General features: G+C 45.3%; 1 protein-coding gene across 17 annotated transcripts in view; it reads right to left on the bottom strand.

Moving 5' to 3' along the window:
• DOCK3 (dedicator of cytokinesis 3) overlaps nucleotides 1-15,235 on the bottom strand; it is a 687,722-nt gene that overhangs the window by 35,861 nt on the left and 636,626 nt on the right. For all 17 annotated transcript variants that reach the window (XM_005547251.5, XM_005547256.5, XM_005547252.5 and 14 more), the window contains 3 exons: nucleotides 10,364-10,424; nucleotides 9,754-9,847; nucleotides 7,402-7,550 (listed from right to left, as the gene is read on the bottom strand). In XM_005547251.5, coding sequence (XP_005547308.1) covers nucleotides 7,402-7,550; nucleotides 9,754-9,847; nucleotides 10,364-10,424 — 304 coding nt within the window. The remainder of the gene's footprint in view (nucleotides 1-7,401; nucleotides 7,551-9,753; nucleotides 9,848-10,363; nucleotides 10,425-15,235) is intronic.

Genomic DNA, 15,235 nt, shown 5'->3' with positions numbered 1-15,235 from the left:
TCAGCATCTCATCCTCAGAATGGCCGAAGCCCACATTAAATACATCAGAAGACACACAAAAGGTCTCCTGCCAGCTCCAACTTGTGTCACAAAGAACATATGCCTCAAAACCAATTTGGGGGTCGTGAACAGCCGTGTGGCTTTCTAGCTCAAGCATAGCTTTTAGGTCTCTGCTCAAATGTCTCCACCTCCAAGAGGCCTTCCCTGACTACTTTGTCAAGAAGAGGCACTTCCTTGTCCATTTCTGTTCTGTTACTATGAAGTTATCTTAATTTTAAAAAATTATTTACTTTTTTGTTGTATTAGTCTCAATCAGATGATAAACACAAAGAGGGCAGGGACCCTGTCTGTTTTATTCTCAGAGACTAGAACAATGCCAGGGATGTATCAGGTACTCAGTAAAGATTTATTTGATAAGTTAATGAAACACTGATTTTTAGATTAAGATTGTTTAAGCTCCAAAACAAGTATGGAAATCAAGAAGAAAATGCCTACTCAAGGACTTGGCAGTAGGTCGGACAATTTCCTTTATGGAACTATTTGACCTTAAATTAGGCTTCAGATGATCCTTGCCTAGTTAGATTCCAGGCTTTCTGTGGTATGGCTCCTGTTATAGTAACATGCCCATGCAACAGCCTGAGGGAAGGCTGCAGTGGCCTTCATTAAGAGGTGATATTATCCATTTCCTCCTTTAAAAAATGTATACCTCTTTTGGAAGTCAAATTGTCCCTGTTTGCAGATGACATGATTGTATATTTAGAAAACCCCATCGTCTCAGTCCAAAATCTCCTTAAGCTGATAAGCAACTTCAGCAGTCTCAGGATACAAAATCAATGTGCAAAAATCACAAGCATTCTTATACACCAATAACAGACAAACAGCCAAATCATGAGTGAACTCTCATTCACAATTGTTTCAAAGAGAATAAAATACCCAGGAATCCAGCTTACAGGGGATGTGAAGGACCTCTTCAAAGAGAACTACAAATCACTGCTCAATGAAATAAAAGAGGACATAAACAAATGGAAGAACATTCCATGCTCATGGATAGGAAGAATCAATATCGTGAAAATGGCCATATTGCCCAAGGTAATTTATAGATTCAATGCCATCCCCATCAAGCTACCAATAACTTTCTTCACAGAATTGGAAAAAAACTGCTTTAAAGATCATATGGAACAAAAAAAGAGCCCACCTTGTCAAGAAAATCCTAAACAAAAGGAACAAAGCTGGAGGCATCACACTACCTGACTTCAAACTATACTACAAGGCTACAGTAACCAAAACAGCATGGTACTGTACCAAAACAGATATGGACCAATGGAACAGAACAGAGCCCTCAGAAATAATGCCACTCATCTACAACCATCTGATCTTTGACAAACCTGACAAAAACAAGAAATGGGGAAAGGATTTCCTATTTAATAAATGGTGCTGGGAAAACTGGTTAGCCATATGTGGAAAGCTGAAACGGGATCCCTTCCTTATACCTTATACAAAAATTAATTCAAGATGGATTAAAGACTTAAATGTTAGACCTAAAACCATAAAAACCCTAGAAGAAAACTTAGGCAGTACCACTCAGGACATAGGCATGGGCAAGGACTTCATGACTAGAACACCAAAAGCAATGGCAACAAAAACCAAAATTAACAAATAGGATCTAATTAACTAAAGAGCTTCTGCACAGCAAAAGAAACTATCATCAGAGTGAACAGGCAACCTACAGAATGGGAGAAAATTGTTACAATCTACCCATTTGACAAAGGGCTAGTATCCAGAATCTACAAAGAACTTAAAACAAATTTATAAGAAAAAATCAAAGAACCCCATCAAAAAGTGGGCAAAGTATATGAACAGACACTTCTCAAAAGAAGACATTTATGCAGCCAACAGACACATGAAAAAATGCTCATCATCACTGGCCATCAGAGAAATGCAAATCAAAACCACAATGAGATACCATCTCACACCAGTTAGAATGGCCATCATTAAAAAGTCAGGACATAACAGGTGCTGGAGAGGATGTGGAGAAATAGGAACACTTTTACACTGTTGGTGGGACTGTAAACTAGTTCAACCATTGTGGAAGACAGTGTGGCAATTCCTCAAGGATCTAGAACTAGAAATACCATTTGACCCAGCCATCCCATTCCTGAGTATATACCCAAAGGATTATAAATCATGCTGCTATAGAGACACATGCACACGTATGTTTATGGCAGCACTATTCACAATAGCAAAGACTTGGAATCAACCCAAATGTCCATCAATGATAGACTGGATTAAGAAAATGTGGCACATATACACTATGGAATACTATGCAGCCATAAAAAGGATGAGTTCATGTCCTTTGTAGGGACATGAAGCTGGAAACCATCATTCTGAGCAAACTATCACAAGGACAGAAAACCAAACACCGCATGTTCTCACTCATAGGTGGGAATTGAACAATGAGAACACTTGGACACACGGTGGTGAACATCACGCACTGGGGCCTGTTGTGGGGTGGGGGGAGGGGGGAGGGATAGCATTAGGAGAAATACCTAATGTAAATGATGAGTTAATGGGTGCAGCACACCAACATGGCACATGTATACATATGTAACACACCTGCACGTTGTGCACATGTACCCTAGAACTTAAAAGTATAATAATAATAATAATAATAATAATAAATATATATATACCTCTTTTGGTTAGGTTGAGGGTCATTAGTTTACTTGATATTTTACCCAGACTCCTCAACTTCTCAATACTAATAAAAATTTTTTATTATAGGAAATTTAAGCATATAGAAAAATAGAGAGACTAGAAGAATAAACCCCTATCCACCATCCAGCTTCAACAATGACCAATTCACAGCCAATCTTGTATTATTCATACCCCATTCACTTATTCCTTCCCATAGCATTTGAAGCAAATCTCAGATATAATTTCACCAGTAAATATTTCAGCATAAATCATTAAACATAAGGACTATATTTGTAAGAATACTCTTTGAAATAGCATCAGGGAGAAGGAAAACATTGTTTCATTTGCAATTGTGTTTCTCAAAAGAATATATTTTTCTATCCTTCAAAGAAATTAACACCACATGGATTGAAACTGCAGGACCGATTAAAAAGATTAAAACAAACCAAAGAGGTGTTTGTTGTTGCTGTTGTTGTGTGTGGTTTTTTTTTTTTTTTTTTTTAGAAACAAGGTCTTGCTCTGTCACCCAGCCTAGAATGCACTGGCATGCAACCTTTAATGCTTGGGCTCAAGAGATTCTCTTGCCTCAACCTCCTGAGTAGCTAGGACTACAGGTGGGGCTAGGTGTGTGCCACCATGCCTGGCTAGTTTTTAAAATATTTTATAGAGATGGGGTCTCGCTATGTTACCTTGGCTGGTCTCAAACTTGTAGTCTCAAGCCATCCTACCACCTTGGCCTCTCAAAGTGTTGACATTACAGGCATGAGCTACCATGCCCAGCCAAACGGAATTTTAAATAGACCCTGACTCCTTGCTTTAATATAATGCCTGTGCCTCAGTGAGCTAGAAAGCCTCTTGTACCCCCATTATCACAGCTTTCAAGAGGGCGTATATCAGTCCTCTGCAAGTGCTGCTTGGGCAGGTTTCAGCAATGGACCCAGAACAGGGTCTATCTGGCTGGCAGCTTCATGGGGGCTAGCTAAGTTTATAGCTGAGTTGTGTAGAGACTTCTGGCCAGCCTTTCAAGAGCCACTCCATGGGAGACTGCTCATTTAGATGACAATGGCTATATGTGGGGCTAAAGATGCCCTGTCTGCTAACAGTAGCTTCCAATAAAAACAGGTCTTCTCCTCCACTGGGATCAATGCTCATCTATCTTGCTGGCATCTCTGCCCTAGCTTGTAACCCTGATGCTCCAAGGCATCCCTCCCCACCATAATTATCTTTAGAATGAACCAGGACCAAGAATTTTAAGACACCCTGCAAACCTTGAGGGGTATGCTGGAACACTGGTGGGCTTGGGGGCTTTGAGAGCTGCCTCTGCACAGAGTTAGTAAATATACTACAGGTGCAATGCATTCCCATCCACATCTTTCGCCTTGGTTTCCCTCCTTCAGGCAGGAGGCAAAGCTGACTCTAAAACTCCCTACCAGTGTCTAAAATCCAGTCACCTCTACCAGCTCCTGCAGATTTGTGCTTTTGTTTTGTTTTGAGACAGAGTCTTGCTCTGTCACTCAGGCTGGAGTGCAGTGGTGCAATCTCAGCTCACTGCAACCTCCACCTTCCATGTTTAAGTGATTCTCGTGACTCAGCCACTCGAATAGCTGGGACTACAGGCGTGCGCCACCACACCCGGCTAATTTTTGTATTTGTAGTAGAGACAAGCTTTTACCATGTTGGCCAGGTTGGTCTTGAACTCCTGACCTCAAGTGATTCGCCCACCTTGGCCTCCCAAAGTGTTGGGATTACAATTGTGAGCCACCTTGCCTGGCCTAATATGTGCTTTTATATATCCTTGTTGCTCCCTTGCAGGGACAGCACAAAAAGTTGTACTGACTTAGGGCTCATTCTAATCAAATGGCAAAGGAAGGGAAAAGCATGGGCCACCAGTCTGTTTGCACATTACATATTAGAAGTAACAGTCATTCCTTCAAAAGAGTGTGGACCATGGTAAACCCTCAAGCAGGAGAGCTCAAGCCCACTCCCACAGAAGTGGTTGGTGTAGCCCTGATGCTCTGCTAGCCTCTGTCTAGCTTCTCCTCCTGCCTGCTTCCTCCACCTAGAGATAAGGACCAGTTCTGACCTTCACATCACCCCTTTCTTCTCTCAACTCTCACCCTGCCACATCCTGTCTCTTTGGAGTTTCCTTCTCTCCTTGTCTGGCCTGGGAGAGCTGACTCTCTGTGGACCAGAGCCCAGTCCAACTTGTAGCAGGTTTATAAGTCAACTACCTCACTACAGGACAGAATGGCCCAGAACTAGACTATGGCCATGTTATTAGCCACGGCTAATCCTCTTGGGTACCCAGGACATAAACATGGGACCAAAGGAGATTGTGTTGTCTAAGGCAGACACCAGAGAGCATGTGCCAGCTTTGAGGGGTGTACTGGAACAATGGTGGGTCTGGGGGCTTTAAGAGCTGCCTCTGCATAGAGGTAGCGAATGTACTACAGGTGCAATGCATCCCCATCTACATCTTTCCCCTTGGTTTCCCTCCTTCAGGCAGAAAGCAAAGCTACTCTAAAATGTCTTACCAGTCTCTGAAATCCAGTCACTTCTCTTCTACTACTCTTTGTCCTCGTTCATTCTAAAGATAACTGGAGTAGAGGCCTTGGAGCGAGTGCCTTGGAGCAGCAGGGTTACAAACTAGGGAAGAGATGCCAGCAAGACAGATGAGCCTTGATCCCAGTGGAGGACATTTGTTTCACTGGAAGCTACTGTCAGCAGGCAGGGCATCTTTAGCCCTACATGGGGCCATCATCACCTAAATGAGCAGTCCCTATGGGGCAGGTCTTGGGGGTAATGTGTGGAAGAAAAGCCAGGAGGGGCTTGCCTTGTGAGGCAGGGTGTGCTGGCAGTGTTGAGAGGTAGAAACTCACTACCTGTTCCTCCTTTCTTTCTTTGCCCTTCTCTTGTTGCCAAGGTGGCTTTTCTCTTGGTGCCAAGCATCCCTGCCATAAGAACATCTTTTTCCCATAGCATCTACGTTTTGCTTTTCTAGAACCATGGTTTTCTTCTTGAAAACCCTGAATATTTTCAAGAAGAACTGGTTAATCTCACCTGATGGTTTCATCAGGAGCTGAGGCACAGGAACAGACAAGGTAGGCCTCCTGTGTGAGCCTAAGACAGTGGGCCTGATGACTGCTCCTTTGAAGATAAACTCATGAGAGGGCTCACTGAGTGGTCTCTACTCAGCATAGACTCTGCTCCTCCAGCAATTCAGGGCAAAGGCAGGATTGCAGAAGTGAGGAGATTCCTGAGAAGGTGGCCTATGGAGTCTCCTAGTCCTCTCCTTCTTGTCCATCTATAGTACTCAGGCACACTTTGTGTTTTACTCCCTAGTCCATGTTAAAGTTTAATCCTGCTTTTCTATGCATTACCATAATGTGGGATGAAGAGGGGACCATCAATGCTCATGCATCCCACAGGCAGACTCAGTCAGATTAGAATAACTCTCTACTCTGTACTTTGTGCCCATGGAAAGAAATGAGAATGAACGCACTAGAAGCACATATGCATGCTCACACCATGCTTATGTCATTCCCTGTGAGCTAGGAGGGCTTGCTGGGCATGTAGGTGAGGGGCAGCTCCAGGTTAGCCAGGAGCCAGAAAACCAGCCTAAAACTGCAAGTGAGGGGCTCTGTGTCAGGTCCTGGATCAGCAAGGACCAGAGGTTTTGGGTCAGCTTTGTGGATCAGTCGCACAGGCTGGCTGAGAGCTGAGCATGGGCATCCTTTCTGGGCTAGGTTACATAAGAGTTTCTGTGCTTTTGGAAAGGTTCCTGCTTACCAGTGCATTCTCTGCATGGGGAAATGTTTTCTGAGTGAATATTTTTGACAAACACAGAAGTCCCCCATGTTATGTAAAACTGAAGAATGTTTTCTGATTTATAGGCAAAAGCCATTAATGTTTACATCTTTCTTTTTGATGAAAAAACTCATCTCAAAAACCAATTTCTATTTGAGTCAGGGGCTCAGTTACTACAGTTCCCTGAATGACCCTATTTCAGCTTGAAAACGTGCTCAAAGCTTAGTAATGAGAAAATGGCTTCAACAAGTTTTTCCAGCACATGGGCCACATTCAACAGTAGGTAGTCAGAGGGCCCCACATAGAGCTTTCCCAGAGATGGGAGCGGAATGGCTGGAGCCCCAAGGAAGCCTAAACCAGTGCTGACAATGCTGCCAATCCCATAGAAACTAGTTTGATGGAAAGTAACCCCGATATGAGAGGAGCCCTGGCTGTGCTGTAGGGAAGGGAAATCTAAGAAAAGAACACATACCAGTAAGAAGCAGTTTAGGTCTCCTTTGGCTGTGATTAAAATCCATTCATTTCTACCACTCATATTTTATATGGCAGCAGATTAGAAAGCCATATCAGTTCTTTAAGTAAATCCAATAAAAACAAACAGGGTTCCAGAAGCCCCTGCTGTAGAAGCATTCGTATTTATAGATAGGCAAAGCTGGTATGTGGGGTAGTCTCTAACACCTACAATCTGGATATGGCTTTCAAGTCACAGAATTAAGCTGTTGTCTTTTTCTCCCTCAGAGAAAATCATGTGGTCTCCATATCTCAGGCACATAGATAGGCACCCACCCACTCACCACCCCATACACCACCCCCTGTAGCTGCTGTTAACCCTATGGTGTCAAGATGCCACGCATCACAGCAGAAGCTGGAAGGCTAAAGGGCTTGCCTAATGACGCGTACCTTGCCTTTGTTGAAGTAGTGAATGATCTTCCGGCACAGTCCCTCCTTCCGCTGCCACTCTGTCTGCGATGGGTAGTGGAGGAATTCCCGCAGTGGCCGGTCCTCCCACTGCAGCAGCTCACAGTAAAGGAGCAGGGTAAATGCGGCCTCTGTGGGGACAGACAGCACGGAGGTCCAGGGGCTTCCCTTGCTCAGGGGCCCAGGAGCAGCCTAGTGTCAGAGGACTATGCTGGGCAGAATGCCAGCGCAAGTCATGTGCAGCCCAGGTCAGGGACACTGGATACCAAAGACAGAACAGTGGGCCTGCTCAGCAAGCCAATAACCCTGGTCCATAGCATGAAGGAGCCAAATATCCTGGTAGACACCTTCCTTCCATGGCCTGGTCACCTGTTCCGGCCTCCAGATTAATAAAGAATGACTCAGCTACCCAAAAGTCTGTGTACAGGTGGCTTTGCTGTGGGAGACGTTGACACATCAGAGAGAGCTCTTGGGTTCCTTTCTGCTCAACTGACTACAGCTTCCTTTCCAACCTTCTCAGAACTGGCTCTTAGGGCTCCATTACCAAAGGAACCTAAATTGATACTAGACCCAGAGTGAAGGCCTGGCAACATCCTACTCTATGTGTGGAACAATTAGAGAGGGTTATGTAAAACAGCAGCAGTGAAATACCACGGCTCCCTACATTCCGAGGGATGAGTCACACTGAATCACAGCCATGGCTCAGGGGCCTCATTACACAGTTTTCTCTCTTCTGTTCCATTTGTTCATTTTTAGTGGGCATCTCCTACTGGCAAGTTAATTAGTTCTAGCTTCTGTGCTTCTGCCTGGTTTTCAAGGTTCTACTCAAATCTACTCTCCATGACTATGAAGAATCTCATTTCTAACCATTTATTGACCCACTTCCAGCTTTAGCTAGGCCCACTTGCCTGTGTCCACTCTTTAGGCTCCTCCTCATCCTTGCCTCTTTGCCTGTGCCCTTGCCACTGGAACTTCCTGCCAAGGAATGTACACGCCTCCTCATGGGATCAGGAAGCCTTTTTTCTCTAGCAACAAGCCTTGTGGAACTCACGGCCTCCCTCTGGAGCTTAGGAAATCATGGAACGTCTTTTTCTTCCTTGCCTATATTATTTTCAGATGTCATTCCCTGAGCCATCAGAGACAAGGCTTAGCACTCTTTCTCTGTTAAAGTCCCTGACCCAGCCTCTCAGTCATGGCCCAGTTCCCCAGAAGTTTAGCAAATGCTTCTGCTGATACACAACATTTATTAAAGTCTTTCTCTTCACTGCCCTCTCAGAGGGTTGCTGGATCATGGGTGCAAGTGGATGCAGAGAATGGTAGACTCAGCCCAGTCATTTTATTAGTCAGCTGAATTTAAGATTCAAAGCCCAGTCATTTTAGATTTAATTATTGCCAAGCTGTGCTATCAGATAATATATCATCTATGCCAAACACTCTCTAACAGCTAGAGATAAAGAAGGAGGATTCTCTGTTTCTACAAATCTATCTAATTGCAATAGTGTTTGCAGAGAAGGATAGCTTAAATTTCCTGGTCTATCACACAAATTCAAGTCCTATCACCTAAGAGCTAAGACATAATGGCTGGTCACCACAGTGGAGAAAATAGTTCTTTGGGGGGAACGATGGCATGTCAATCAGACAGGACACACACACATGCGCACAACCCCCTGATTCAGCGTGGTTCTCAGTAAACAGTTGTGACAGCCACTCTGAAATGCTTTAAAATTTGTTCTAGTTAGAAAAGGCCTTGATGTTGGATTATATTGTAGATACAATGACAGGCCCTGTCTGGCCTGTCAAGAAGTCAGATGAACACTCTTCATACTCTGCACTGGGAGCGCAATGTGAGCCTGCTATGCAGTTGCAGGGTCTGAAGAACCTAGCCTGCAAGGAAGGTCTGCTAGTGAGTTCTGGAAGTTCCAGGGTTAGGGGGATATTTCTTTGTTATAACCTTAGCTCCAGCTTTGAAAGTCCTAAAAAAGGCTCTCTGTTCATAAGGAGTGACAGTTAGCTCAGGATGCTCTGAACCTGGTGCACCAGAATTTGGAGGTCACCGTTGAGACTTCAGAGGGGTGGACAGGAGGGAAGGAGAGTGAAACAGCCTCAAGTAGTGGAGGACATGGCACAAAGGCACAAGTGGAAGTTCTGCCTGCTTTCTCTCTACCATGTGCCACAAAGGAGTTGAGGGAAATGAGTGAGGTGAGGGGATAGCACAAGCCCCAACATTCTGCTGAGATCTGGCAGGCACCACCCTGAAGCCTTTCTCTGCCTATTGTACAAATCCCTTCAGTTTGTCCTCATGGTCAGGCATGGCTCTCTCTTTTCCCCACTTACCTGTGTAGTTTTCGGCCTGCAAGTGCATGTCACAAAGCTTATGGATGTAGCGGATATACATTTCTTCCTTGTTAATCTCAGATTTGTAAAAATTCTATAATAAAGAGAAGGAAACACCTGTTAACTACCTGTGGAGGCCATAGCCAAGCTCTGGGCAGCTGGCCAAAGCCGTGGGTGTGCTGGGCAGGAGAGGGAGGGCAGGCTCCTGGAGGCAGACAGCACCAGAAGGAGAAAGCACCAGCCAGAAGGAACACCTGCTGTGGGTGGAACCACTGGCAGGTCTATGGGAGCCCTGGGTAGTGTGAAAGAGGAAAAGCATCAGGGCAGATCAGGAGTCAGGGTTGACTGTGAATTGGGGCATGTCAGAGTTAGTGGGTCCCTGCCAAGAGGCCAGGCTAGAGTTCGGTACAAAGAGAAGCTCGTTTCATTCCTTCCCCAAGTAGGAATGTGTCTGGGGAAGTGCAGGCCTCTAAGATACCAGTAACTGGGCTGATGTCCTGATTAAAACCCTCAGGCCTATAGCCATGTATTGTAGAAGGGCCAAGCCAATCACAGCGCAGGACAGAAACCATTTCAGTAGGCAGAGAGGTCAGGGCCCATGTCCTCTCACCATCAGGTTAACAGTACAGCCAATCTTCTTATTCTCTGTTTCCTCTCCTTTCATGCAGTCCCTGGAAGAGACAGCACAGATGAGCACCAGATATGAAGTGGGGCCTTGAGACAACACATAGAACTGTACTATTACTGGGGCATTAGTATGACCAAATCCCAGATTGAGATGGCCTCCAACAGTAACTGTTTCCATAGATGAGGAGTCTACTGTGAGCTCCTTCAGCTTTGGACCCACTCTCGGGGCTCAAATATCTCTTCAACTGAGCCCCTTATTCTGATGGCAGAGCACAGACAGAGCCCAGAGCTACATCAGGGTATTAAGTGGCACCTACAAAGGTCCTTGGCACAAAAGGGCATATTAATTAGGTGAAAAGCCAAATCCTCAACTTCCCATAAAGGGAGGCACAGAATTCTCCTTAAAGGACAGGTTTCATTTTGTAGGAGTGCTGAATAGAAGCCAAGATCCTCCACTTCATGGCCCTAGCTTCAGGGCTCTGTACATGTTCACCACATAGTTGACATTTCTCCCTATGGTTTCCTTCCTGTGTACTAGTCTTTGGAGCCATCTATCACCAGAAGCAGCAGGTCTCGTGCTTAAGGCATCAGCCAGGACTGAGCTGCATTCATACCTAGCAGGGTCTGGGTATAGGAGGTATCAGGGATGGCCTGTGAGAGACAGGAAAATAGGAACACTGAGAATGGATCCTTTCCAAGTTAGGGAGAGGGTTGGTCAAAGCCAAGCTCCTCTGGAAAGGAGCAGAAGCCTGGCATAAGGAGATGAAGGAGAATGAGAACCAGACTGGTGAATCCAGCAAGAAGTCTCCTATGCACACAGCCAGCCAGAGAGCCATCTGCCTGATGTGTCTCCTTCCAGAGCAGCCCACACTGCTCTAGAGAAGATCTAGTTTCTTGTGCAGCTGTATATTAGCAGCTCTGGGGAAAAGCTGCAGAAAGGGGTTTATACAGATTTCTAGGGTCAGGTTGGAGAGTGTCTTTGGCTTTGCTCCACTGACAGGCACAGGGCCCAGTGAAGAGCAGTGCAGCTGGGAATCAGGGGCCCTAGGCCAAGTCACTGAGCCTCTGGATGGCCATTTGACAAACCCAGTTCTCCCCACCTTCCCATCATGCAGAGGAAGAACCCCGGGATGACTCCTCTGAAAGAAAAAGATGTTGAAAATCCATACTCCTCTCATGATATTTTGCAAAGCCAAATGTCCTTCCTGTGGAAGTCTCTGGTCAGAGTTGACAGGTTTGTGATGTTTGGAACCAAGGCCCTCCTTTCTTGAGCGGGGGGTTGACCTATCACCACATAAGACATTTGGTTCCTATGTAGCCAGACATGAGGTTCCTGAACATCCTTCTGCAGAACCTGTCCCTTTAGTGCTAGCAGGGCCAGGAAACTGCTTGACTTTTCAAGAGAAGCGAGCCTGAGGTCAGATGGCCAAGTTGTTCCAAGCAACCCACACAATGGTAGAAGGCATCTGTCTCCTGAGTAAGTTGGCCCCATGAAGGGCAGTGAGATCTTACCTAGCCACTTCAGCATTTAGTGTAGCTATAGGCAGGCATGTAGCTGTGCTACAGAATGGGGGGATGCTTAAGACAGGAGCACATTTCCCAGGAATTCCATTTCCATTTAGTGATTTGTATTTTCTATAAAGCATCTGAAACACTTACCAAGCATTAACTTCTGTTTGGCCATAACTAGAACTTCATAGCTAAGTCCCTTAAACAGAAAGGAACTGGCCTCAACACTGTGATACCAGGGGCATCCTATACACTTCTGTGCTCTGTGACTGCTTCTCCTCTGCACTGCTGACAGCAGACTCTTTTTTGTGTAGCTTTGCATCACTTCTGTGTGGCTACTTCATGGTGGATGCCTTTTAAAGTCTGACTTAGGTGCAGCTGTTGCTTTCCCTCTTGCTCTTTCTCTGAAGGGTGAGCAGGGAAGACTCCTGAAAGAGGCTTCTGAAGCATCTGGCTCACCTGGGTAGTGGGCTGGCTGGGGACTACATCAGTGACCAGGCAGCCCTCATTGCAACCCGAGGGGCCTGGGAAAGGCAGGCTTCATAACCTTCAGTTGCCCGTTCCAGGTACAGGTTCCACTTTGAGCCACAAGGGCTTGGCAACTCTAGCTCTGTCCCTGTCTGTTCCAGGCACAAAGAAAACCCTTCTAGGGCCCTGCTTCCTATCCTGGGAAATATAGTTACTACCAGTGAGAATCTTCATGCTTGACACAGAGTGTCTGAAATTCACACAAAAGTTAAAGACATTGATATAAAAGCTGACGAGGTACTCCTTTGAGTATCTAAAGTTTTGCTAGTCTAACATTGAATCTTACATAACAAGTTCAGGTAATTCTAGAGTACAATCTGTTGATTATGTTTAATCAATGTATATATTTTAAAACTCTGAACAATTATTTTTTTCCTTTTTGTTTGATGTCCTTTCCTTGAGTCATATCAACAACTATTTTCTTTTACTTTTTTTTTTTTTTGAGACAGGATCTCATTTTGTCACCCAGGCTGGAGTTCAGTGGCGCAATCTTGGCTCACTGCATCCTCGACCTCCCCAGATAAAGTGATTTGCCCACCTCAGTCTCCAAAATAGCTGGGACCACAGGTGCATGCCACCACACCTGGCTACTTTTCCAATTTTTCATAGAGATGGGGTTTCACCATATTGCCCAGGTTGGTCTCGAACTCCTGAGCTCAAGCAATTTGCCTGCCTTGGTCTCCCACGGTGTTGGGATTACAGGCATGTGCCATTGTGCCTGGCCAATAACTCTTTTCTTAGTAAGTTCTTGAACTAACTGCATTGAGGTAGAGGAAAAGAGTTGCTTGGTTTCTGCATGGTCTTTCCAACAAGTTTATCACTCATTATTTACTCTGTACCTGCCAGGAGCCAGCCCCCATACAGGGGAACAGGGAGATAAGGACAAGGTTCCTATCCTCAAGGAGCTGGTCCTTTTTGTAAGGTAAGACAGAAAGATGATAAATGATCATAATTCAATGTGTGCACAGACAGGTAAGCTCCTGGCTTGGGAAAGCTTTCTTAATAGGGGTGAGTTGGAAGACCACTCTTGGGAGAGAACACAGCATATAGAGAAACCTGAAGGGAAAATACAAGTGGTTAAGTGGTGACAACACGGAGAAAGAGACAGGGCATGGTTCTTGAGTCAGCTAGATCTGGATTCAGATCCTAGCAGTGGTACCTCTTAGTTTCTCCTCATGGATAAAAAGAATGAGGATGCTTATAGGATTAGAGAAAATGTATGTAGAGCACTCAAGTGGTGGATTTTCAATAGACAGGGGCCATCATCAACATTATGCTGTTTCCTTTCACGTTAGCAAGGAGCAACACTGGGAGGCTGGGGTGTAGGGCATGAGTACTGGGGACTAGCAGAAGATTGGTCTGGAGAAGTGAGCAAAGGCCAGTGATGCCATATTAAGGATTTTGGACTTTTTGTAGATACCACCACCGAGACAAGAAATAGAGAATGAAGTTGGTTTTGGGCATGAGTTTGAGCAGCTTGTAGAAGGTAGCTAAAGAAATCAAACAGGCAGCTAGAACAAGGCCTTGGAGCCTAAGAAATTATTTTCTGCTCCTTCGTTAGGACATGGTGAATAAAACCCAACTTTAGAAAATGTTTTGGTAAGGGGGAGGTGCAGCGCTTTGTTCACCTCTCTTCCCTTTCTAATTGTAGCTGCAGGAGAAGCTACGGACCTGGTGTGAACAAAGAAGTCTCTTGCTGTAAAAGGGGCCCCAAGGCCAGCTTTGAACTTGAAAGGCCCAGGAAAAACGGCCTGAAGTTCACACAAGCATAGCTGTGCTACAGAACGGGGGGATGCTTAAGACGAGAGCATATTTCTCAGGAATTCCATTTCCATATCCAGGCCAGTGCATTGGACACCTGAGTCTTTTGCACAGCAGCACCTTCTACTTCAGCAGCAACTGGAGCCAGGCTTAACTCTCCTATTTCCTGATCCATGAGCTCAAAATGCTCTCCTCATTTGGCATTTGCACAGCTTATAGCACAGAGAAGGCAACTATTGCTTGGAGCTGGGTTTCATTGATCATTTCTCCTCACCTTCCTCCAGGCTCCCAAAAGGTACCTTTAGCCATCACCTGAACCCTGCTGAGAGAATGATTAAGGCTGCAGTTGTGGTTTCATTGTCATGTTTGGACTAATTCAAAAGCCATGATACAACTGAGAAGGCAGACTTCCATTAAGAAATTCTAATTCTGGCTGGGCGCAGCAGCTCAGGCCTGTAATCTCAGCACTTTGGGAGGTCGAGGTGGGAGGATCACTTGAGCCCAGGAATTTGAGACCAGCCTGGGCAACACAGTGGGACCTTGTCGCTACAAAAACAAAAAAAACCCAAAAAACAAAAAATTAGCCAGGCATGGTGGCATGGGCTTGTAGCCTCAGCTACTCCGGAGACTGAGGTGGGAGGACAGCTTGAGCCTAGGACTTTGAGGCTGCAGTGAGCCATGATTGCCCTCCAGTCCGGGTGACAAAGCAAGACTGTCTTCAAAAAAAAAAAAATTCTTATTTCACATGAACTCCCAGACTGAACATAATATGAAGATCTCTGAGCTCACAGGCTGTTTCCTCTAATCTATTCTGGCCATGACCAGGGGACAGAAATAAATAGACTTTAGACAAAGAATATAGGCATTGAAAAGTGGGGTCCCTAGTCCCTGGAAAAGCCAACTTCATGTCCTCTAGGTGATACTTCTCTGCTCATCTGCCATATGGTTCGGAGGAAAGTCTGCACTAAGGACCTATAGCTGTTCCCTGCCCTGCTCTGGAGATAGCTTTACTCTTCTCTCTTGCTGTGCCCATTCCTCTGAGCCTTAACCCTTCTGG

This window comes from Macaca fascicularis, chromosome 2 (assembly GCF_037993035.2).
Source record: "Macaca fascicularis isolate 582-1 chromosome 2, T2T-MFA8v1.1".
Taxonomy (NCBI): Eukaryota; Metazoa; Chordata; class Mammalia; order Primates; family Cercopithecidae; genus Macaca; species Macaca fascicularis.
The sequence above is the reverse complement of the archived record's forward strand: the minus strand, read 5'-3'. Positions and strand labels throughout refer to the sequence as shown.